This window comes from Acartia tonsa, chromosome 1, assembly GCF_053477335.1.
Source record: "Acartia tonsa isolate MP-2025a chromosome 1, ASM5347733v1, whole genome shotgun sequence".
NCBI classification, from domain to species: Eukaryota; Metazoa; Arthropoda; class Copepoda; order Calanoida; family Acartiidae; genus Acartia; species Acartia tonsa.
The window spans coordinates 50,787,484-50,812,652 of NC_137260.1; the positions used below are offsets into that span (position 1 = coordinate 50,787,484).

A 25,169-nucleotide genomic window follows, 5' to 3' on the forward strand; every position below is an offset into this window, starting at 1 on the left:
TTTTAGATAGTAATGCCGGGTGAGGAAAATAGATTTATTGAGAAATAGATATGCATATAGAAAACTAGCCAATAGGGAGATAATTATATCGAGCCAACTCTAGTCTTTAAAATATGTAAAACATATACAAGGATGAAAGCGTCCATATTCCATAATGCTCATTAAAGTAAGCAAAATTTTCATAATCCTAATAATATAAAACCCATCCACCCCCCTCAAAAATTAATCTCTCTTTTAGAAGCGTAGTCGCTATTTAGCTATAATAGATAAAAGTATTTCTTAAATTTCATATTCACAATTCATTTGGTATAAGGTTATATTTACTTAAGATCCAAGGTATTTTTAAAAGCGAAGCTTTTCTATAATTAGGGTCGGTCCGTCCGTACGTCCGTCCGTCCGTCACGGATAGCTTTTTTCGTTAATTTAGACATGTTAGAATTTTCCAATCGATTTCAAATTTTGCATGGTGATTCCTTTAGTAGTTAGGTACGATTTAGAAAGCGTAGCAACTCTGTAATCATTACCAAAATGTCCGTACGTCCATTTTAAACATGTTGATTTTTTTACTTTTTTTAAATAGCTTTTTTCGTTAATTTAGGCATGTTAGAATTGTCCTATCGATTTCAAATTTTGCATGGTGATTCCTGTAATAGTTAGGTACGAGTTGGAAAGCGTAGCAACTCTATAATCATTACCAGAATGTCCGTACGTCCATTTTAAACATGTTGATATTTTTTAAATTTTTAACAACAAATTTGTAGTTGACCTAATTTTCGAATGGTCTGATTTTTGGTATACTGATTCCTGGGACAACAAAGTACAATATTATAAGCGAAGCAACTCTATAATCAAGTCCTAAAAATGTAAGTATGTCCATAATCATTATACTGTATCAAGCAGTTTTTCTACAAATTACTTACAATTTTGCTTTGACTCTTATACATTCGCATTCTGTTTATTCAGTTCTGACATTATACAAGTGTTAATGTCCGTTTGTCCTACCGTTTCAGAGCTTCGCTTTTATGGATGTTGTCATCCTTGTTTTTTGTAAAATATTTTGGCCTAAATCTTAAAGAGATTCTTTAGTCTTGTATGTATGTTTACTTTTCTTAAAATTCTATGTTTTTTTTTGAGTGTATACATTCTTGTGATTATGAGAATCCACATTTTCTTTCCTTTGATATAAAGATAATGCGTATACTCATGTTTATTATGTAAATATTAAGACCTAAAGATCTACATCAGTTAGGTGTATCAGAATAAAAAAAAAAATTGTTATATTTCTTTATTCCCTTTAAACTTAATTTTCCTTAAGAATAATTAATGCCTAAAATTCATCTAATTAATTAACTCTCGAGAGCTTAAGAGGAATTAGGTTGTTTTGACTTTTTGGGACAACCCAAAAAACCCACAGCCTAGTGGCTTAGACCGAGGATAAGCCACTTTAATCAACACACACTTTTAGCTATCCTTTGCAGGCCTCGTGAAGGTACAGGCGCAGTCGCACTCATATCTGTGCTTATAACAAAAATATAGCTTCAACCTGAAAAATTTAAATTCAATTTAAAAGCATATAAAAATAATATATGCAAATATTGCATTTTTTATGTACAAAACTAGCGGCTACGCACCTAGAATCCTCTACGAGTAGTTTATCTTTGGGGTGGAGATAAGCTTCAGATAAATAAAAAGCTTCACTGTAAATGAGAACCATATTGGTTAAGCCGTCAGCGAAATCCTTCGCTATAGACAAAAAAAGCTTACTACTTTATTCAATAGGATTTAATGTTAAGGAAAGAATAATATTTCAATGCCCAACTGTAAATATAATGCGTCAAGGTTTGATGTAGTCTAACCTAATAACATTTATATCCACATACAATAATCCTTGTAAATTAGTGGCATTATTTCCATTCTATTATACAAAGAATTGGATGTTATCTTTCTTGAAGTTTTCTATAAAACAGCTTATCTTTTAATTAGTTCTTTAATTTATTAAATTCAATGAAATTATCAATGTAGAATTGATTTTATCCTGGGTGATTACTTAACCAGTTTGTTCAACCGCCCCTCCATGCCATATATAGATGTCTAATATCACCCTTATTAACTTCAAATTAACTAAAATCCTATAAGAAATCTAAATAAAAAAATGACTGCAAAGAAAACTGCAAATGTTAAATGGCTTTTGAAAACATTATTTGTATTTGGGAAAAAGAGGGGATATTTGTACATTAACCCTTAACAGTCGGGCCCCTTGCCGCACCTTAATCAGTCGGGGGGGGGGGGGCGTTCAACGCCCCCCCTTATTATCTCAGTTCCTATTAGAGCTAGAGGGCTAAATTTTTTTGTGCAAGTCCCCTGTGTTATGATGAATTTCCGACCTTAAGTAAGTCAAGGTCAATTTTCGCTTCCTTCACCCTTTTATTTAACAACCTTTGTTTTTAGGTCCTTTTTTACTTAAAAATTTCAAACGGCTGTAATTTTTTTATTTTTGAAGCTAGAAGAAAATTTTTTTTGCAGAAAATGTTTATTTTTATGTAAATTTTATATTTGAAATATCAAAACATAAATTTCAGCGGCCGCAGCTGTACTTGGCAGCTGCCAGCCGCCGCAGTCGGCGGTCGGCGGGAAAACGGCGGCGGATCTTTATGAAATTTAAATACATTATATATACATGTAAGAAAAGCTTAAGTTTAAAATTTGAAGTCTCTAAGTCAAAAATTGCGGCCACAGGAGCCTTTTAAAGATTTCTGGAGACCTGGAGGATCAGGACCTGCAGGATCATACCTGGAACCTGAAATTGACTTGAACACCTGTATTTAATATGAGGATGTACTACTAGAGGATATTTTAGTATTTTGGTAAGAAAAAATGCTTTGTTTGAGTCGAAAAAATATTTTTGTTCTTTACCTGGATGACCCTGCCAGGTTTGCTGGCATCCTGTGCCCGCCAGGATGGAGATATTCAAAAAATTCCAACTCTCAGTTATGTGTCATACCCATACTTAAAAAGTCAAGCAGTTTGGGCTCTTTATCTTTCACACACAGAAAATGAGATAGAAAAAACCGGATGGGGGGGCGTTCAACGCCCCCCCCCCCGACCGTTAAGGGTTAAGTGGCAAAACTAATACATACCATCCATTACGTGTGGTAGGGCAGATAAGAAAACATCACATCTCTTAAAATCAAGGACAAGGTATCGGGATTCTAGCAAACAGTGTTAGGTGAAGATGCTCGTGGCGGGGAGGTGATAGGAGACACCGCGTCATAACATAAAGATGTTAAAAATGGTTTTTATTGTTGGTATGTTAAGTGCGTGACATAAATAGTTAGAGTAGGGGGAATACCTTGGTCCATAAACAGGCACAACACATTACCATGTACAGTTAGGACTTCTCAGACAAAGGTCGTGCAATCAAAGGGTTGGTTGTCTGTTGGATGTTACTTAACCCAATATCCACCAGTGGGCGTCAGAGCATTGCATCCCATTACAGGCGGATGATGCCCTTGGGTTCTCTAGATGATCAATTGAAATCGAAGGAGAATCGCGCCCAAATTAGGTAATAGGTGAAGGATTTTTTCTTCAATCCAATCCAATCAATAATTTTTGAAAATTTAAATTAAAATCATTTCGTCTTCATATTATTCTAAAGGTGTCTGTAAATCAATCATATATTAATGATTATCGTAATTATGGTGGTATACAGATTTTATGATATTTAGATATAATAAACACCATTAGATAAAAATTTAAATAAGATTTTTCAGTTGCCCAACCTTGAGATATGTTAAAAACCCAATAAGCCGATAACTCTCCATCATTGTATTCAAACATTTTTATCAGGGCTAGGCACCCGCCATTAAAAGTTGATAAGCTGTCAGTCTGACAAGAAGCTCAAGATAAGACGTTAAAAAACTGTTCTTTTACTGCCATCTATAAGTTTAACATTGAACTGTTTTCGAAATAATTTTTGGTCTATATCTGATTGTTGGCGGCGGTTATATTACGGCTGCAGCTGTCTGATTTTCCTACCATATTATATAAATTATAAATGATCATTGAGTTACAGAGTTATATTTGTGGTGAGTAATAAGTATCTGTTTATGTTCTACAATAGTAGCCTAATATTGTTCTAAAAATAGCATGTCTGTTTCAGGTTATTTCATTTTTATAATATATGTTTCTTTCGTGGAGGGGGGAGGATGTTAGAAGATAATTATTTTACCTTTTGTGATAAAAGCTTCCCAACGGATAATAAATAAAAAAATACGAAAAACTAAATGTTTACCTTCTGACCAATATTGCTTGACCATGATCAATAACGTAATCTCATTGTGCACATTTTTATAAAGGATAAGAGGATAGGGCACATAAATATTACGATAACTATTTAAATAAATATAGAATTAAATAACTTAATTTTTCCATTTAGAAAATCAGAAAATGAAACAATAAATTTTGCCCCAGTAGAGATTTTTTGGTTTAGCAGAAAGTTTGTGGCGAATTAGGTTTTCTAATTACAATATAAGCATGGTATTTTATATAAATAACACTATCTTTTTCTTTTTAATTGGCATATCTCTGTGTCCCTGATAATAGCATTATAATAAAAGTTAATATTCGAGGGAATATTAACAACCATTAATTAATCATTTCATACTCAAACTATGTCATTACGGAATGTTTGTCATTTTCCAAAATATTTTAGCCTTCTTGATAAAACAAGAATGATAAACTTTGATAAAATTGGTTCAGTGGTTACCAAGATCTTAAACTTCAGACGGACAGACATCAAGCTACTTTGTATTATAGATAAAAGTTTTATATAAAATATCGTACTGACACGGCTAAAGTTATAAAGTTATATATTGTTATATAATAGAACAATATATAATTTATTTTAAAAATAGTTATAAAAATGTTTTCACGGTAGTTTTGCAATAAAATATTGAACTAATTGAAAAAAATATTTATTTATTAAATATGGTCACCCCGATCTGGCGCGGTGGTTACACTAAACAAGTGTAACTGGTGCACCAGAGGTGAATCGCTGGGTGTGCTGGATCGCCTATGCCATTTTGATTTAAAGATTGATATAAGGTGCGCCGATCTGGACCTCCTCTGGCGTGTCCCAATCTCGCGCACCACTAAATGATTTAAAGATCCAGCTCTGGTATTTATGACATTCAATAAAATAAATTTTAGTATAATGATACATTATGCAAATGGCTACAAACTTATGTTGTCTAATGACTTCACAGATTTGACTGGATACTAATTTTTTGTGCCTAAATATTCAGCTGTACCAAAATACTAAACAATTGGACTTTTTATAGGTATACATTTATTACAAAGTATATTTGTAAAGAAAACTTGTGTGAGTTATAAATGTGCCTAACTTTTTTTTTCTTTCCGCATGCCTCATTTCTACAATCATTAGCAGTTTGGTTATTAAATCTTGCACTTTATTTATTTACTAGCAACTTCGCCCCTAGCCTCTTGGGATTTTGCCCCAAGAGGTATAATTACATCTACTATTACCTACCCAGCTGAAAAATACGAATGGATGGCAAGTTTTTGCGAATAAATTGCGAATTTGCAAAATTTGTAAAAATTCGCAAAATTTGTAAAAATTCACAAAATTGCTAAAAAAAACTTCTTAATACAAAACCATTTGTTTAAAAGTTAAAGAGAGATAATATTCTTTATCAGAAAAGAAATTAATGCTACAATAGGAAATCTAGACTACAAGTATACCCACCTAAAATATAAAGCACTGGGTTTATAGACCACACTGATTAGTGTAAAAGAATTCTACAGCACACGTGCAGATTCTAAATCAGAAAAGAACAATATTTCTTCGACTTGTGCAAAGATAACATATACATACCTTATTTCTATAAAAAATAGAAAGTTTTTTTTCATCCTCCCGTAAGAATCACACTTACCACTAGACCGAGTTTTTAATTTAGGGAAGCTTTAAATAGGTCTAGGGATGGCTTGAGGATATTTCTATGCCCTCTAACTTCTAATACAGAAACCCTAGCTGCTAAGGGTGTAGCAACTAGTACTTATGCAAAGGAAAAATATTTGTTCAAAGATATAATAGGAATTAGTTTTGCAAGTAACTATTCTTTTTATATTTAAAGATTTACCTTACTTTTAGACAATATTGTGTATTAACTGCAACTATTAAGTTTAAACTACACAAATTAAGACTGCAGATCTATAGTATAGATGTATTGTATATTCAGACAACTACCACCCTTTCTTTTTCAATGACATTTTTCGTCTGCTTCTAAATTATTTTCTGCTACTTGGCTGTGTTAATATAAGCGACATCATCGGTTGATTTTCAATGACCCAATAGAAAGGTTGCACAAGGTTGATGCGATGGGGAAATACAGTTATTTAACCTTTCTCCCTCTAGTGTTTTATTTTAATCTGCTATCTAATAGTTTATAAATCTATCTTTCATATTTTGCGTTGTTAAAAGCGAAGTTTTCCTGTAATAAGGGTAGGCCCGTCCGTACCTCCGTCATAACTTCCTTAACTGATGTTTTTATCGTTTAGTCATGGTATAATTGTCCCATTGATTTCAAACTTACCTTGATTATTCTTGTATCAGTTGGATGCAATTGAGAAGTGTATCAACTCCATAATTATTACCAGAGAGTCTGTATTTTATGATTTTAATGCACAATTTTATACACAACTAATCATCCTAAATATTTACTTGATCTTTTAATTATGGATTTCTAGGACTATTAGGTATATTTATAATGGTATTTTTTTAGTATCTCCATAATTAACTTTTCAAATATAAGTACGTTCATTATATTGAGAATCAAGTCATTTTGGGCTAAATGTTGTCATCCTTGTTAATTCCAAATTACATAAATAAATCTATTGAAACGAGCAGTAGTGGGTATCCAAGAACCTGGCGGACAGAACCAACAGGATACCTGTCCAGATCTCTAGTGGAGTCCAGGCAATTTGATGCCAGTGGAAAACTGATCCACTCATGTAAAAGTGCCAATAATGATATTGTCGGCGATGTCTTTAGGAAAAGAAATCACAATTAAAAAAATTACAATTTCAGAGCAACTGCATTGATTTGTTTAAGTACTTTTGGATTAACAGTTTTGGGCGAGGTTGTTATATTGTACCGCTAGATTAAAAATATTATTCTCGACATCTTGTTTAACAAGGGTGATAACATCCATAAAGAAAAGTAACTAAATCAGGCAGCAGAAAAAATGAACACTTGTAGAACGTCAGAACTTAATAACCATGACATTAACTTATACGCCTGACAAAATTGTATATAATTAAGATTGCAAAATTGTTTAATTACAGGATAATGTACAAGGACATAACTACGAATAATATCCAATGAAAAAATTAATTACATCATACAAAATTTGTTGTCAAAATAATAATATTCAAAATCTGTTTAAATGGACGTATGGTCTCTCTGCAGAGTTACAGAGTAGCTACGCTTTCTTAATCTAACCTAATTCTCACTAGAGGAATCTTCTTGCAAAGTTTTGAATTCTAATATTTCTGAATTAACCGACAAGTTACCTTAGGTCTTAATCATAGAAAATCCCCGCTTTTAAAACTTAACCATCACTTTACCTAGTAATTTATCACGCATTAGTACTTTAGGAATGAAGACTTCAAAGAAAAAAGTAAGAATTTGTCTCGTCATTCCACGAAATTCATGGATAACAAAGGATAAGACAATGGGCGACAAACTATATTATTCCTTATGTATAATTAAATTAATAGAGCTTAGATTTTAAGGTTGTTTTCCTATTGGCTTAGTTATTATTGAATCAGACATATTGGTTTATGTTAATAGGATATTCTAAAAAGTGATTTTATAATTGTACAGAAGCGACAGCTCGTTAGTGATAGGGGGAGACCTAGATGAGCGTGTCCGAATGGGTGCAGAGTTGGAGGACAGAATCAAGATGGGCCTCCTGGACGAGGTGAACTCCATCAGCCTGCACAGGGTCAAGATGAAGTCCCTTAGCCAGGATGGGGAGAGAACATACCAGAAGCTCAGGCGATCTCATAGAAGGTACAGAGGACATAATAATCTTCCATATAAGCTGTTAAGAAAATAAATCTACATAAACTCTGGCCGCAGCGTTCGGCTCCCTAGCCTGCCTAGCCGCAGCGCTCGGCCCCCTTGCCTGCCTAGCCGCAGCGCTCGGCTCCCTAGCCTAAAACCTAACCTAACCTAAAATAGTTGTTCGTCGCTAGTCGGGGGGGGGGGGGGGGGGGGGGGAGTGGTACAAAATTGAAAAAAATTGAAAAAAATTTTCTAAGAGGATAACGCCAAAACTTCAGCTGTCTATCATGTAAAGAAGCCGAAAAAATTACGTTTCCACCATAGCGTTACGGACGGACTGACAGACGGACTGACGAACAGTGAATTACAGAGTAGCTTCACTATCAAAAATGTACGGTCAAAAATGTTAAGAGTAAAAAAATCTAATTAAATCTTTTTTTCTTTCAGGTAAGGTTAAAGGAAGCCAATAGTTTTGATCAACAGTAAGAAAATTTTACATAATATATTCTAACTTATCAGAAATATTGTTCAAAAAAAGGAATAAGGTATAACCAACAAGTAAAATAAATCTAATCTGAACATCACATACATATATGTATGTCTGGTGATTTTTACAATTTAATGGAATAATTGTTAAAAGTTTATTACAAATTCCAATAGTTTATACAACTACCATAAAATATAATAAACCGTGTTATTTAGAAAAGTACCAACACTGAATGATATTTGAATTATTTATTAGTTGTTACTTAAATAATAAACTGACATTTAAAGAATTATTGTAAAAATATATATTAAGATTATCCGAGACTTTTCAAAGCTTCTTGTGCTAGTCTCAACTCGTCTTCGTATCGTCTGAAACAAATTATTTATCCTATTATATATAGTAAGCTTTTTTTGTCTGTAGTGAAGTATCTCGCTAACCGACAAACCGATATAGTTCTCCTTTACAGTGAACCACCTTATAGGTCCACGATTGTTTTTTTGATAAGAGCATCTTCTCTCTCCCAAGAATAGTTATCCAACCAAAAAAAAAAGATTTTTTTTCTTTTTAAAACTCAATCTAAAAATGGGGGGGGGGCAACTTTTCCACCTTCCAACCTAAATACGCTTAAAGGTTTCTAGTTATAAAATAATTGAAGAAAGGTCGACAATGAATATATTTCTACAGCATTAAAGACGTTACTGGTATTTTATACCAATTTAGTATTTAATGCAAAACTATTTAATGTGCATGTATTACAAACTTAACCAACACCTACACCTTATTTCTCAAGGTTATAAAGTACACCACATACATATTCCCTATACTATAATGAACTATATTAATCAATTGGCCAAATAATATTTAGTAAATGTGATAATAGAAATGTTTTTTTAAATCTTTTTTCCTTTATCAGTGTACTTTATTATATAGATATCATTTACTAAGTATATTTGCGATAACTTTTATTTAATAGAGTCTTCCAATTTTTAACATTTACAAAAGGGCCTGCTTTATTGCTTTAAGATCCATGACAGATCTATATAGGAAATAAATGTCTATAAATGAGCTCAAATTTTCCAAGGAATAATCGTTTAAAACTCATAGTGCTCCAATAATCCATAATAAACTCTCATTGCCCAGAACGATAAGACCCATTATTTACTTTATTAAAAATAAATTATTTTTTTTCATTTCATGTTGCTATTTACATTATATTGATGTATTTAATTTATGATCATAAAAAAGAAAATTAAAATTCATAATATAGTAAATTTAAGAAAACTCTGTTTTAAAAGAATTCGATTGTGGCGACACTTCCTGTGTGTTCAAATATTGAAACTAATAAAATTTTAATCACATTAACCCTTTGGTGATGGTAAACTGAAAAAAAATTATAATTGAAGAAATCTTAAAATCATTTAAATAATTAAATATTCACTACTTTCTTTTAGATAGTAATGGCGGGGGCGGAAAATTGATTTATTGAGAAATGGATAAATAGATATATACTTAGCTTATAGAACACTAGCCAATAGCGAGATATAGTTATATCGAGCCAACTCTAGTAATCAATATATTTAAAATTACAATAGAGCTAAAAATCTTAAAAGCATTCTAGTGAATGTAGGTTCCCTTTTAAATAGAAAGAGAGGGGTAGGTTTCTGGTAGAATCCATAAAGGTGTGTGTTTTAAGGGTTAAAAATAGTAGTAGAACGATAATATTCACTAAATATGTGTATTTCTTTTTGAAAAGAACTATAGACAAAAAATTGTTTAAAAAGTTAACAAATTTTTATCGTTCTACTACTGTTTTTACTTATAACACATAACCTTTACGGATTTTACAAGAAACCTACCCCTCTCTTGTTTCTTACAAGGGAGAAAGAAATCAATTTACCTTAAAGTATTTAAACCAGGGATGGCAAAACGGCTGTTACTTCCCAGCAATGGATTAGGGTCCAGTTGCTGTTGGTTAATTTGGGGCAACGGCTGTGGTTGTGGTTGAAATCTTGTCTGTTGTTGTTGTGGCAGAGGTTGGTTGGCCAAGTGCTGTTGCTGTTGACGTTGTGTCTCCTCCAGAGCTTGTCTATGGCGGGTTAAAGCTTCTTGGTGGGTCAAATCAGCCTAAATAGATTTTTATTTATATTTTTTCAAATAATGATCAGTCCTAAAAGTTAATGCAATAGGTTATTCTGCGACAATCCCTTATTTTGCCTAATCGACTCCGAGCACAGAACTTACCCCACCCCCCTCATTCTTTGTTTAAAAACGAAGTGGTTAGTTCTTAGTTTCAAAAAATACTTATTTTCATCTTTTCTCAAAATTTATAAGGGGGGGATTAATTAAGAGGAAAGGAGTCATTCAATGAACGAATGTTAATAAACATGATATTGTCATACATCTCCGCATATTGTAACATTTGTTTAAATGTACAGTACCAGGGTCATTCTTTTCCATAACCATATGTAATGTTTTTCTATAAATCATTAAAATTTTTAAAGAAAATATGCAATTAAGGAATTATTGAGATTATCTTATATGTTTTACGTCTAGATATGATTATAATTTTAGAAATATACTTTTCACAGCAACTAATTTTCCATCCGGCCTATTCAGAAAATCCTTGCACATTTTATACAATACTAAATTAAGTTTTAATTAGAAATATTTCTATTCGTACAGATAGTCCTGTTAGAGTAGCTCTACTACCAAGATAATACTGGGATCAATAGACTGTCACTTTGATCCTAAGCTCATTTTCTACAATATTTGTATTCTTATACGTAGTGTACACCTGGCCCAAGAAAAGTATTTTAGCAGATGGAAATAAATATCGGTGGCTGGTTAGAATGAATAAGCATTTTAGCATTCAGTTAGTATAAAAAATTAGTTGGTTGTCATTTGTCAGTTCCTTCGCCCCTAGCCTCTAGGGGAGGACAACTAGGTCAGAAAAATCCACCAAAACATTTATAAAACTTCACGGAAAAGTACAACCAATTCAGGCCAGTAGTTTGTTTCATACAAAAACTTTAGATTGTAGGAATAATAATATCCAGAATTTTTCACACCTCTTAACAACTTTCGACGTGACATTATTATTCCAAATAATGTTTTTTTAATTTCTATTTAAAAGATACAAAAAACCTTCATGTTTCTTGTGAAACCTACGTTTTGTAGATTTATAACACTTATTTCGTCAACATTAATTAGTCTGTATTCAAGATTTTCATAATCTTTATCTTCTTAGAAAAAGTATTACGCAAGTGGAGAAAAACTCAGATAAACTAAAGAAATCAACACAAAAACAAAATTATAGATAATAGAGATGCAGATCAAATAATTAAATTGATTTTTCTTATATAAGTAACAGGATGTGTGTCCATATATACCGGAGGATCTAACCGCTGAACCTACACTGTTCTCTTTTACGGTGAAGCCTCTCAAAGGTTTATAACTATTTTAGGAGGGGATACCATCACATCACAAGAATAAACACCCCTAGAAAAAAAACTTCCCAAAGATTTGTTTCTTATGTTTAGACATAAGTCTAAACCAATAATTCTAATTTGAAAAAAAAGCTTTGCTTGATAAATTCTATCAAATCATTTGGTTTATTCGCGAGGTCTACAAAGATAAGAATTTTTGTGGAAAAGAGGGAGGAGGAGGGGGGGGGGGGTGTTAGATAAAGATTACAATAAAATAAATGGAAAGGTTAGAGAGAAAGAAAAATTCTCATAAATTAAGGGATAGGTACACAACAAATAAAAAGTAAAATTTTTTTGTGCAATCAATCTCGCAAATAAACAAAAGTTATCAAAAACTCAAAAGTATTACACTATTAGTTGAACGATATCAAAAAGTCAAAGTAATCCGCGAAGCAGTCATTTACAATAACATTATAATGATTGTAAAAAATAAAGCTAAAAAAAGACTTGTGCAAGATTAAAACCAGTTTTGGTAGCCCCGATTTACCGAAAGCCCGGGCTAAAAAACTGCTATTAATTTCATGATTTTTATCTTTTTATTTGTAAAAATTGTTTTTAATACGATGCTATAAATGGTTTAACAATATGGCTGAGAAACGGTTCTAATCCAGCGGATATTAATCGGTTTCGAAGCCATGCTGAAGAATGTAATTCAGCCATATTTAAGTTACATTTATGTACTTATACTGTTTATTGATAATGAGCAGGATATAATAAAAAATTGGGATAAATAATTTAGAACTAAATTTCTCTTACATAAAATGTATTTTTCATAGACCAAGAAGCAATTTTAAAATGAAAATTTTATGGTTTCAAAGCATAATAATGTAATATCATTTGAATCAAAAAGATTAAGTGTATCTTACATTGGCGTATCCCTTTAATCCCGATTCTTTGGATTATTCCATTGTAATGTAAATTTTATTCTTTGGAATACATTCTCAAGATTGAAACCAGAAGGAAAATATGCAATTTTGGTTTGTTCACTGACGTCAGTTTGCATTACCTAAACTAATAAAAGATACTCTTCACGATTGAAGTTGGATTTCAAAGCAATTATTTGGTTTATATAACTTTAGGCCTGTGGCGTGCACAGTGATTCACCAGAGGGATTTAAAACCATTTGGGGTGAAAAAGGAAGGAAGGCCCTCTTAACTAAATTTTAAGGTGGGTGTCTACAAGAAGGTCCAGTTGGGGGAAGGGGGTAAATGAAAAAGCCTTTGGTGTCTATCCCAAACAGCACGACTGTGCTTGATGCGTCATGCGTCATTTTTTACCACATTGAAGCGTTCTTTGTTTGCAATTACGTTTTAAATTCTCCGTATAATACCTAGTATTCCCGAAAAGATTATACAAATTTCAATAAAGAGGAGGGAGGTTATTATGATTATTGGAGCCAAATTGAACTTTGCAATATTTCGCTGTATTGATAGTTTTATATATTATGTAATTGAATTGATACCAGCTTTGTCAAGAGAGATCAGTCATTAAATTCAACTTTCTAATATAAATATCTTAAAACACATTTCTTAAAGACAAACTGACAAAATTACAAACATATATCTTAGATTCGCTGTAATTTCTATACAGCCCATTAAATAATAAATAAAACAGTTAGGAGGATAAAACTGCCAATAAAATTTCGTTTAGAAAGGTTTAGTGATTTTTCAGCTTCACCATAATAAACTAATTTATTTATTATTTTATTACCACTTCGCAATGATTAAAAATATTTTCAATACTTCTTATAGATATGAATCTACGAATAGCTTTAAGCAATAATTCTACTTGATCAATAAAAAGGGATATATAATTTAATTTCATATTTCTCAAATAAACCTATCATTAAAAATGTAATTTTACCTGGACACGGCCAAGATCCGGTTGCTGGAAGTTTTGCAAGTTTTGAGGCCCTAAATAAAAATACACTTTCGATGAAGATCTTTCCTCGCTATTATTTTACCGATAAATATAAGACAACTTTATGTATAAAACTAACAACATTTAACAAACAATTTAAAATATATTTATATTTTTATGGAATTAATTCTATGATTACATTTTCTTTTTCGTAGAAAATTGTTTAAACAAATCTCAAGTTTGACTAGTTTTATTTCAGCGGAAAATAATTACCTTGTTGAAGATTGAATACTTCATCTGCAAACCTATCATAGCTGAGAGCTTGTCTATGGATTCCTTGTTCAATTCTAGGCTCGTTCAATACACTCAAAAATGGCAAGCCCTACAAAATAAAGGGATTTTTGTATTTAAAAACCGAGGATAATAGTATGCATAAAAGCAAAGCTCCATAAATAAAACTATTAGGTATGGGAACATTGACGAATAAAATAAAAAGGTTTCTGGACATTTTTTGTATTCACAATTTTATTTACATGCTTCGCTTTGTTTACCTAATCATATTAGGAATTAATGTTCAAAAAAATAAAAACAATATGATAACTAATCGTGACAAGATTTTGTACCAAACTGTTAAAAATTATGCCGATTTTGATAAATAATAAGATTTGTATGTTACGGAAGGACTTAGGCAGACTTATGGACGCTGGATATTTCATTACCTGTTGGTTAACACTGATAGGACTAGGTATATTGCCAGGTAGAAACCTGTGCTGGAGAGCATCCACAGGTTCTGGCAAGGCTGGACGGATAGGATTAACGTCATTCAATGGGCTAGGAAAGGCTTCAGACAGGAAAATTGGAGCTTGCACCTAAAATATGGGTTTTGAACACGATATCCTTTTATAAGTCTTCAAATTAGGTTTAACTTTTGCTATGCTCATAATTTAATGTAAAATAACAAATATATTTCTAAAAGTCAATAAATAAAAGGTTAAGTGAAGTGTAATGGAAATTTTACATCTAGAAATATATTTGCCAGTCTTTGCAAAGTAATCATAACTAAAAACAAAAAATGCAGGGATAGCTTTACTTGGTGCGTTTACCAAGTATGATTGCAAGCATAAGTTACAAGAATACCACATTTATAATTTTGAATGAGAATAAATAGCAATCACTTAGGCACCACCAAAATGGTTATGCTGTGTTTTGTAAAAACAGGACAGCCATTTAAGTTGCATAGATAAAAAATTATTATCGAGTCTTGAGATCTTTAAAACTACCTAGCAGAAAATTGAAATTATTTTAAATATATGTCCTATAGATGTACTTTAAACTATTTAACAGAAAAAAATATTCAGTTCACTAAATGCATTTCGTGCAACTATCCCTTTAATTAAGAAAACAGGAATAATAATAGCTTAACAAAAATGAAAAGTTTAGTATTTACTAACACATTTATACAATTCTATGACAAATAATATTTTACCCATAGAGAAAATAATAAAAGAGAGAAATCGAGGTATTTGAAGGACTAAAATAGGCAGTGGGCCTAGAGGCCTATATTGAGCAATTGCCGCGCTGAATTTTTAATGTTATTCCACCACTTTTCAAAATGGGAATATCTTAAAAATTAAATATAATTTCAAGGCAATTATAGTTGCTGTTTGAAGCATAAATCTAATTTTTATAGGATGAAATAGAAATATTTTGAATTATCATCTATTCTGATGAAACCTAATGGAAGAATATAAAATTATCATTATTAATTTTTCATGACTTTGCTACTGACTTTAATCATAACACTCATTATTAGCTTATAAGATTTATATTGCAGTCTATCTAACTTATATTTTTTAATAAATAAACGTTTTTACAAATTTAATATGAACATTTGATTGTAAATTATAATAATCAGTTTTTCAGTGCCATCTAGCTTTGGATATAGAACTAGAATATCAAAGCGTTCATAAAATTTTATTTTGCCTGTATTTTTCTTGTTTTGGATTTTTGTCACTAAAGGGCCAAACCCTGAGGGGTAAATAACATCACTTGAAAATGTTAAAAATATTGTATAAACGAGTATTGTCTGAGAAAGAACGGCAAGTTCCCAGTTGAGGAGTGAGATTCTACCCCATCTGAAAAAATAAACCCCCCCCCCCCGCCATCTATCAAATTAAACCCCCCCCCCCCGGCATCATGAAATTTTTACCCCATCTTATTATTTTGTCCCCATCATGTTAATTTATCCCCATCTTCATATTTTGTACCTCTCCAAGAGAAACAAAATAATGTCAGAGAAGGGATAAATTATTGAACAGGGGACAAAAATGAAGGATGGGGTCTAAAAAGGAACATGGGGCCAGGATCGGAAGGTGGGGTCTGATTTGACAGATGGGGGAATGATTGGCAGAAGGGGAAATAAAATCTGGGTAGGGGGGAGGGGAGAGTCTGGAGGGGTTTGCGAGTGAGCCTCGCGCGAAAGAATTTATATTAGGGTAGCATAAGCTACCATACTCCACTGTAGTGAAGCTATGCCTTTCACTCTTCTATATTTTCCTATATTTTGAATAAAATTTGAAAATGCCTCTATTTATTTTTTTTATTTCTTTTTTAAGACTTTTTTTATACTAAATCACCAACATATTCTAATACTTTACTTTACCTAATATTTTAAGATAAAAATTTGGCTCGATTGAAGAAAAAATACAATAGTTTGTTTGAAATAGGAACATCTAGTGGCAGATTATTGAACTACATAATATACATTTTTCTGGATGTCAACAAACATGATGATTGGTTGAAAAACACAGATGGGGTAGCAAACAATGCTATGATATTAAAATTGAAGCAAGGGGTTTAAACTCACACATGGTGGTCAAAAAATTAATATGGGGTCATTTTTTAATGATGGGGGTAGTTTCAAGTGCTTATATCTGGAGAACCGTAAGAGATAGAGGCCTAGTTGCTTGACTGTGGTAACTCAGATTTACATAAGGAACCCATTTATGCACAAGGGGGACCAAAATATGATATGGGGTATTTTTTTCATGATGGGGGTAGTTTCAAGTGCTTATATCTGGAGAACCGTAAGAGATAGAGGCCTAGTTGCTTGACTGTGGTAACTCAGATTTACATAAGGAAGCCATTTATGCACATGGGGGACCAAAATATGATATGGGGTATTTTTTTCATGATGGGGGTAGTTTCAAGTGCTTATATCTGGAGAACCGTAAGAGATAGAGGCCTAGTTGCTTGACTGTGGTAACTCAGATTTACATAAGGAAGCCATTTATGCACATGGGGGACCAAAATATGATATGGGGTATTTTTTTCATGATGGGGGTAGTTTCAAGTGCTTATATCTGGAGAACCGTAAGAGATAGAGGCCTAGTTGCTTGACTGTGGTAACTCAGATTTACATAAGGAAGCCATTTATGCACATGGGGGACCAAAATATGATATGGGGTATTTTTTTCATGATGGGGGAAGTTTCAAGTGCTTATATCTGGAGAACCGTAAGAGATAGAGGCCTAGTTGCTTGACTGTGGTAACTCAGATTTACATAAGGAAGCCATTTATGCACATGGGGGACCAAAATATGATATGGGGTATTTTTTTCATGATGGGGGTAGTTTCAAGTGCTTATATCTGGAGAACCGTAAGAGATAGAGGCCTAGTTGCTTGACTGTGGTAACTCAGATTTACATAAGGAAGCCATTTATGCACATGGGGGACCAAAATATGATATGGGGTTTTTTTTTCATGATGGGGGAAGTTTCAAGTGCTTATATCTGGAGAACCGTAAGAGATAGAGGCCTAGTTGCTTGACTGTGGTAACTCAGATTTACATAAGGAAGCCATTTATGAACATGGGGGACCAAAATATGATATGGGGTATTTTTTTCATGATGGGGGTAATTTCAAGTGCTTATATCTGGAGAACCGTAAGAGATAGAGTCCTAGTTGCTTGACTGTGGTAACTCAGATTTACATAAGGAAGCCATTTATGTACATGGGGGACCAAAATTTGATATGGGGTATTTTTTCATGATGGGTGTAGTTTCAAGTGCTTATATCTGGAGAACGGTAAGAGATAGAGGCCTAGTTGCTTGACTGTGGTAACTCAGATTTACATAAGGAAGCCATTAATGAACATAGGGTACTAAAATTTGTTGGGGGTTTCTTTTTTCATGATGGTGGGTAAAAATTGAAAATAGGGGCCATTTGTTATGGTGGAGAGGGAATTAGGTTAAGTTAGGTAAGGTAATATTAAGGAGCCCTGCAAGGTTAGGGCCCCCCGGGGGCCCTAACCTTGCAAAGCTCCTCAATATTACCTAACCTGTGCAGGAGACCCTAACTCTGCAAGGCTACTCAATATTTCCTAATCCCTTCATGAACATAGGGTACCAAAATTTGATGGGGTTGTTTTTTTTCATGATGGTGGGTAAAAATTGAATATAGGGGCCATTTGTTATGGTGGAGAGGGAATTAGGTTAAGTTAGGTTAGGTAATATTGAGGAGCCCTGCAAGGTTAGGCCCCCCCGGGGGCCCTAACCTTGCAGGGCTTCTCAATATTACCTAACCTGTGCAGGAGACCCTAACTCTGCAGGGCTACTCAATCTTAAACTAACCTAACTTAACCTAACCTAACCTAACCAATTTTAAACTAACATGAACCAACTAAACCTAATCTAACCCATTTTAATCTAACCTAACCCATCTTAACCTAACCTAATAAAATTAACCTAACCTAACCCATTTTAACCTAACCTAACCCATCTTAACCTAACCTAACCCATAATAACCTAACCTAACCCATTTTAACCTAACCTAACCTAACTTCACCTAACCTAACCTAATTTCAACCCCCAACCCCATCATAAAAAATTGGCCCCTATATTCAATTTTTGCCCACCATCATAGAAAAATGACCCCCATATTAATTTATGTACCCCCATGTGCATAAATGGCTTCCTTACTTTAATCTGAGTTACCACAGTCAAGCAACTAGGCCTCTATCTCTTACGGTTCTCCAGATATAAGCACTTGTAAGTACCCCTATCATGAAAAAAATACCCCATATCAAATTTTGGTCACCCATGTGCATAAATGGCTTCCTTATGTAAATCTGAGTTACCACAGTCAAGCAACTAGACCTCTATCTCTTACGGTTCTCCAGATATAAGCACTTGAAACTACCCCCATCATGAAAAAAATACCCCATATCATATTTTGGTCCCCCATGTGCATAAATGGCTTCCTTATGTAAATCTGAGTTACCACAGTCAAGCAACTAGGCCTCTATCTCTTACAGTTCTCCAGATATAAGCACTTGAAACTACCCCCATCATGAAAAAAATACCCCATATCATATTTTGGTCCCCCATGTGCATAAATGGCTTCCTTATGTAAATCTGAGTTACCACAGTCAAGCAACTAGGCCTCTATCTCTTACGGTTCTCTAGATATAAGCACTTGAAACTACCCCCATCATGAAAAAAATACCCCATATCATATTTTGGTCCCCCATGTGCATAAATGGCTTCCTTATGTAAATCTGAGTTACCACAGTCAAGCAACTAGGCCTCTATCTCTTACGGTTCTCTAGATATAAGCACTTGAAACTACCCCCATCATGAAAAAAATACCCAATATCATATTTTGGTCCCCCATGTGCATAAATGGCTTCCTTATGTAAATCTGAGTTACCACAGTCAAGCAACTAGGCCTCTATCTCTTACGGTTCTCTAGATATAAGCACTTGAAACTACCCCCATCATGAAAAAAATACCCCATATCATGTTTTGGTCCCCCATGTGCACAAATGGCTTCCTTATGTAAATCTGAGTTACCACAGTCAAGCAACTAGGCCTCTATCTCTTATGGTTCTCAAGATATAAGCACTTGAAACTACCCCCATCATGAAAAAAATACCCCATATCATGTTTTGGTCCCCCATGTGCATAAATGGCTTCCTTGTGTAAATCTGAGTTACCACAGTCAAGCAACTAGGCCTCTATCTCTTACGGTTCTCAAGATATAAGCACTTGAAACTACCCCCATCATGAAAAAAATACCCCATATCATATTTTGGTCCCCCATGTGCATAAATGGCATCCTTATTTAAATCTGAGTTACCACAGTCAAGCAACTAGGCCTCTATCTCTTACGGTTCTCAAGATATAAGCACTTGAAACTACCCCCATCATGAAAAAAATACCCCATATCATATTTTGGTCCCCCATGTGCATAAATGGCTTCCTTATTTAAATCTGAGTTACCACAGTCAAGCAACTAGGCCTCTATCTCTTACGGTTCACCAGATATAAGCACTCAAACCTACCCCATCATGAAAAAAATACCCCATATCAAATTTTGACACCCCATCATGAAAAAAATACCCCATCTCAAATTTTGACACCCCATGTGCATAAATGGCTTTCTTATGTAAATCTGAGTTACCACAGTCAAGCAACTAGGCCTCTATCTCTTACGGTTCTCCAGATATAAGCACTTGAAGCTACCCCATCATGAAAAAATGACCCCATATAAATTTTTGGACCTCCATGTGTGATTTTTGTTCCCCATATTTTAAAACTTACCCCATATGTAATATTTTACCCCTATAACTCATAGTTTATTACCACCAAGCTTTGTTTTATACATTGAAAATTACAGGGACCAAAATTTAAGATGGGGTACAAATCACATGATGCCGGGGGGGGGGGGTTTATTTTTTCACATGGGGTAGAATCTCACTCCTCAACTGGGATGGTGCCAGAAAGAACATAGATAGCATTACAGATTATTCACTTATTTAGATTATTCAGTTATGAAATTTTTTATTTAATATTTAGCCTTAGTTTTAATGTATGTCTTTGAAGTAGACAACTAGCGAACCTGGTGGCTGAGAGCTAAACTATTAATTTTTTATTAGTAAACATTTAAAAGTTTTATCATGTTAATTAGATTTAAATATTACATTTAGGCTAATTTGAAAAAAAAAAAAATTTTTGATCATAAAAGGTGAACCCTCCTATTTTTAAACTAGGCGAAACATACTTTTCTGCTGCACTAAGACCGTCCGCGGCTGTTTGTTTTTTAAGATTCTAAATCAAATTGTATTTAAAATATTTTCTTTAATTTTTTTAAAAACATAATAAATTACAGAAAAATAATAATAATTAATAAGATAAAAATTTTTTATTTTTTTTTTACATATACAGAATAGGTTATGATTAAGATGCAAAAAGCCGCGGACGGTTTAGATAAATAGCAGACAAATTATTTTAGTAGGGGGGAAGTAATATTTTACAATGAAATTGGGGTGAGTATTCACCCTCTTATCCTTTTTCCTTATGATTTTACCTCTGATAAAGGAGCAGGTCTATTTCTCTGCCTGACCTGCAGGCTCAGTGTATTCCCTCCAACCTGGGTTGCTCCAGCTGGTAGTCCAGAAAATTTTGGCGGGGAGCTTGCCTTTATTAACTGTTCTCTGCTCATTAATGGCGCCTTTAAAAAGAAAATATAAATTTTCTGGAAAAGTGTTCAATATCTGACTGCAAATAAATAAAAAGCATATGCTGCTGTAGTTTTGTGATTTTTATATTTTTATAGTATCCTAGGTTATAAATAGAAATCACCGAAATGTACATTTCGAATATATTTATCTTTTTCTTACTTTAAATATATTTAGATATTGAATGGAATGTGCTTAGAAAGGTCGTCGTTTTAAGAACTTTTATTAGAGTCAGGGCAAACATATATTATAACATAAGATTTAGAATGAAAACAGTCTATATAACTTCAAAACTAGTGTACTAAAATAAAGCAAGTTATTCAAAAGCTTTGTTTAAAAAAATAAAATTCATGATTATGTATTTAACAGTTTGTTTACTTTATTTGCGTTTCTATGTGTTTGCGTCATTCAGTCTCATTATAATTAGAAGTCAAACATTAGAAAACCAGTTAACTGACGTACAAAGAAAAATGAATATTATTCAAATATGGAAATATTATTTAATGATAAGGTCTTTTACGAATAGGTTACTTTAATTATAAAATCAAATTTTAGATTAGTTGAACAAAACACAGGGTATTATTTCCTTTCGTAACAACGCCTCTTAAGGGGTGTTTCGTCGTATTTTCACATTTGCTTTTGATAGGTTATTTTAGGTTAGGTTAGGTTAAGTTAGGTTATGTTATTACCCCGCAGGATTGGGCAATTGGCCCCACAAGGTTAGACCCCCAGAAGGGGCTAGATATAGGGGAAAAGCTGTGAAAATACGACGAAACGCAGCTTAAGAGGCGTTGCCATTAAAGGGACTATACCCAAAATTATTTCAGTTATTTAATTAAATATTTATACGTTATTTGTTATTTAAAAGTTTTAACTAATAAAATAGCCACTTAGTCCTCAATCAAATAAAGTGAGGGAGTGGGGAAAGCTGCACTTACAAAGTGTCTAAAAATTGTTATATGAGGTTTCTTACACTTAAAATAAATCTGATTAAAATTTACAAACAATGTCTTAAGATACATCAACAGTATCCTGGAAGATCTAGGCTTACAGTATCAAAGCAAGTGTTACTAGCAACCTTGGGCCGCCATGATGGGAATAATTCTAAAATTCAAACTTGTAAAATTTGTTAATGTAATTATCCATCAATATTAAAATTAAATGGTTAAATTGATTTCAAATAAACTAGGTGAAAATTGATTTAATTACCTGCGGGGAGGATGATTTCGGCTGCGGCACATCAATTTGAACGCGGCCGCGAGATGGATCCGCAGGTTCAGAAAACGGTATTGGCGCTGCAAGCCCAACCGATGGCGCTGCAACTCGCTGCTGAGGAGCACCGCCTAATCTGGCCGGGCCTAAACCAGTACCTACAGGATTTGCACCATTTCCACGCACAAAATTGATCAAATCTGCAAGCTGATCAGCTTGAGTAGAAGATACTAAAAGTATCAATAATGTATATCGCAACATTACTGATATGATAAAATAACTATAATGGTAATAAAAGATTTAATATAAAACTTCTATAAAACCGTGGTACTGGTCCGAAAGATCCAAACTGACTGAAACCAGCATTTGTTTACATTCTCTGTTTGAAAAACCGGTTTATGTACAAAAAATACCAATAAATAATATGCTTTTTTAACATTATTCCTTTTTTAATTTAAAGTTACAATTGAACAATAACTACAATATTGGTTAAATATGATTTATTTTAGGAAATAAAATTATGTATCGTAACATAAGGGTAAAAATTTAAACTATCAAAATAACAAGGACGACAACATTTATTTATGAGAAGCAAAGCATTAAACAAAACTTATAATAAAACAAATGACGTAAGAGTGTTTTTTAATTGTTACTTTTCTAAAAATATAAAATATAAAAAATAGGATTTATTTGTCTGTCTGTAGTGAAATATCTTGCTAACCGCTTGACAGATGTGGTTGTCAAAGGTTAACTTTATTTTGGTATCATGTATCTCCCAATAGAAAAAAATCTAGAAGAAATTACAAACTCTTATCAGAGTCTTACCCCTTCACACTATTTTTTTAAAACTAAAAATTAAAAGCTTTAAAAGGTGTTCTTGAGGCCTTCACTAGCGCATCCGCTAGTATATGATCATAATTAAGTAAGCTGATTATACATTAAAGTATCAAATAATCTTATATTTAAATTTTTTTAAACAGTATTCTGTGAAAATTGCTAATCTATTGAAAGATTTTCACAAGAAATTTGCAAACTTTGCCCCTTTAGTCATTTTAATACAAATCTTTTTTGCTAGATGGTGGTATGGTACCCCCACCACCTCCCTCCCTATATATCTCCTTTTCCGTCTTTTAGTTTATTCTTTTAATTAATACATTTTTTAGCTAATTATGCTTCTTTCTTTTTAATTTATAACAACTTACTATTGATGAAATACAAAATATGAGTGGTTTCCCTCAATTTTCCTAGTCGAGTACAGAACTCTCTCCTCCTTCCCACCCCTTTATTTTGAAAAGAATCAAATTTAAAGAAGCAGGAGGTTGGCTTTCGTTTGTTTATTTATAACTTTAGGTCAGGTTAGGTTAAATCATAGACGTCCAAAATAGAAAATCTCTAACAAAAAAAAATTTTTGCGCGCTTTGCGCGCATTTTTCATACTAAATTTTTTATAAAATTTAAATTACCCCCCCCCCAAAAAATTTTACCCCGGGGGTAAATTTTGGGGGTGGTAAACAAATTTTACCCCTGCCAACAGATTTCAGGGGGGGTAATTACCCCCCCCAAGCAAATTTTACCCCCGGGGTAAAAATTTTGGGGGGGGGGGGAAATTTGCGGCGCGCTTCGCGCGCCATTTTACCCCCCCCCCCAAAACCGAATTATCCCCCCCTTAAAAAAATTTTACCCCCCCAAAATAAAAAGCTTGGACGCCCCTGGGTTAAATCATGGGTAGCGCCGCAATGGTTTGGAATAGGATCTGCAATAAGAACTGCAATATACATAGATATATTAGTCAAAAAGTATCTTTTCCAACATTTTTTATCCATTACTTCATTTGGATATTTTTCCTTGTTTATATTAGATTCTCACATAGATGTAAAGGATGGAAATAGACAAATAACCTGTCATTTTATTTAAGCTAATATGATTGTGTCTTTTTTTGGTTTTCTATCTTCTTATTAGTATCTTTCCTTTAACAGTAGAAGTTTATAATTTTATTATTTAACACCTTGTGTTATGGACAGTTCTCCGCGGATAGTAAAATAAAAAATTAATATATTATCAATATTAATTTTGTTGGCCCCGATAGGCCGAAGTCTCAGGCTTAAAATTGGATAATTTTGAGAAAAAAATTATATGATAAATGTTTTTGTTTAGTATGGCCTATTAGAACGAGTTTAATCCAGCGGAAAATAATTGGATTCGGACCAATAATGGAAAAAAAACATAACGCTCTTTAAAATCCATTAAACTAATTATTTTTTCTAACATTTTACATTTAACTGAAATAAATTAAAATTTGTGAAACTCTGTCTCTTCTTGTAAAAGTGAGTAAGCTTTTAGAAAGAGCCTATAAATGTTTATATTATCAAAAGTTTACACTTTACATTCCTATACAAGTTTCAAGGCAAATATTATCTTTGATAAAGTCTATAAGTATGTTGTTAAATTTGACGGTGAACTTTTTAATATGCTAAAAATTCTTACGAAATTAAGATTTCTTCAAATTGACTACAATCAATA

The 25,169-nt window shown here is 32.9% G+C and overlaps 2 protein-coding genes across 4 annotated transcripts in view; one reads left to right on the forward strand and one right to left on the reverse strand.

Annotated features, from left to right (window-relative positions):
• Positions 1 to 25,169, forward strand: part of LOC145323275 (3',5'-cyclic-AMP phosphodiesterase 4C-like) — a 325,817-nt gene that overhangs the window by 85,172 nt on the left and 215,476 nt on the right. Inside the window, exon 1 of one of the 3 annotated variants that reach the window (XM_080165743.1) lies at positions 7,898 to 8,092. The exons of the other annotated variants lie outside the window; for them this stretch is intronic. Within the exon in view, the coding sequence (XP_080021869.1) occupies positions 7,953 to 8,092 (140 nt within the window). The 5' untranslated portion in view covers positions 7,898 to 7,952. Of the gene's footprint in view, positions 1 to 7,897; positions 8,093 to 25,169 lie in introns of those variants that run through there. 3 annotated transcript variants of the gene reach the window in all.
• On the reverse strand, positions 8,807 to 23,198 carry LOC145323326 (uncharacterized). Its single transcript, XM_080165757.1, has 7 exons — positions 22,647 to 23,198; positions 21,287 to 21,430; positions 14,638 to 14,787; positions 14,192 to 14,300; positions 13,922 to 13,971; positions 10,471 to 10,697; positions 8,807 to 8,941 (listed from the first exon to the last, which is right to left on the reverse strand). Exons 1-7 carry the CDS (start codon positions 22,908 to 22,910, stop codon positions 8,887 to 8,889), a joined length of 999 nt encoding a protein of 332 aa, XP_080021883.1. The 5' UTR covers positions 22,911 to 23,198; the 3' UTR covers positions 8,807 to 8,886.

Coding starts and splice junctions, on each gene's coding strand:
- LOC145323326 (XM_080165757.1), bottom strand. CDS start 22,910: ATGTTGCGATATACATTATTGATACTTTTAGTATCTTCTACTCAAGCT. Junction 10,698..13,921: donor CGGATCTTGGCCGTGTCCAG/GTAAAATTACAT, acceptor AAATCTATTTAG/GCTGATTTGACCCACCAAGA. Junction 8,942..10,470: donor CCTGGTTTAAATACTTTAAG/GTAAATTGATTT, acceptor AATTTGTTTCAG/ACGATACGAAGACGAGTTGA.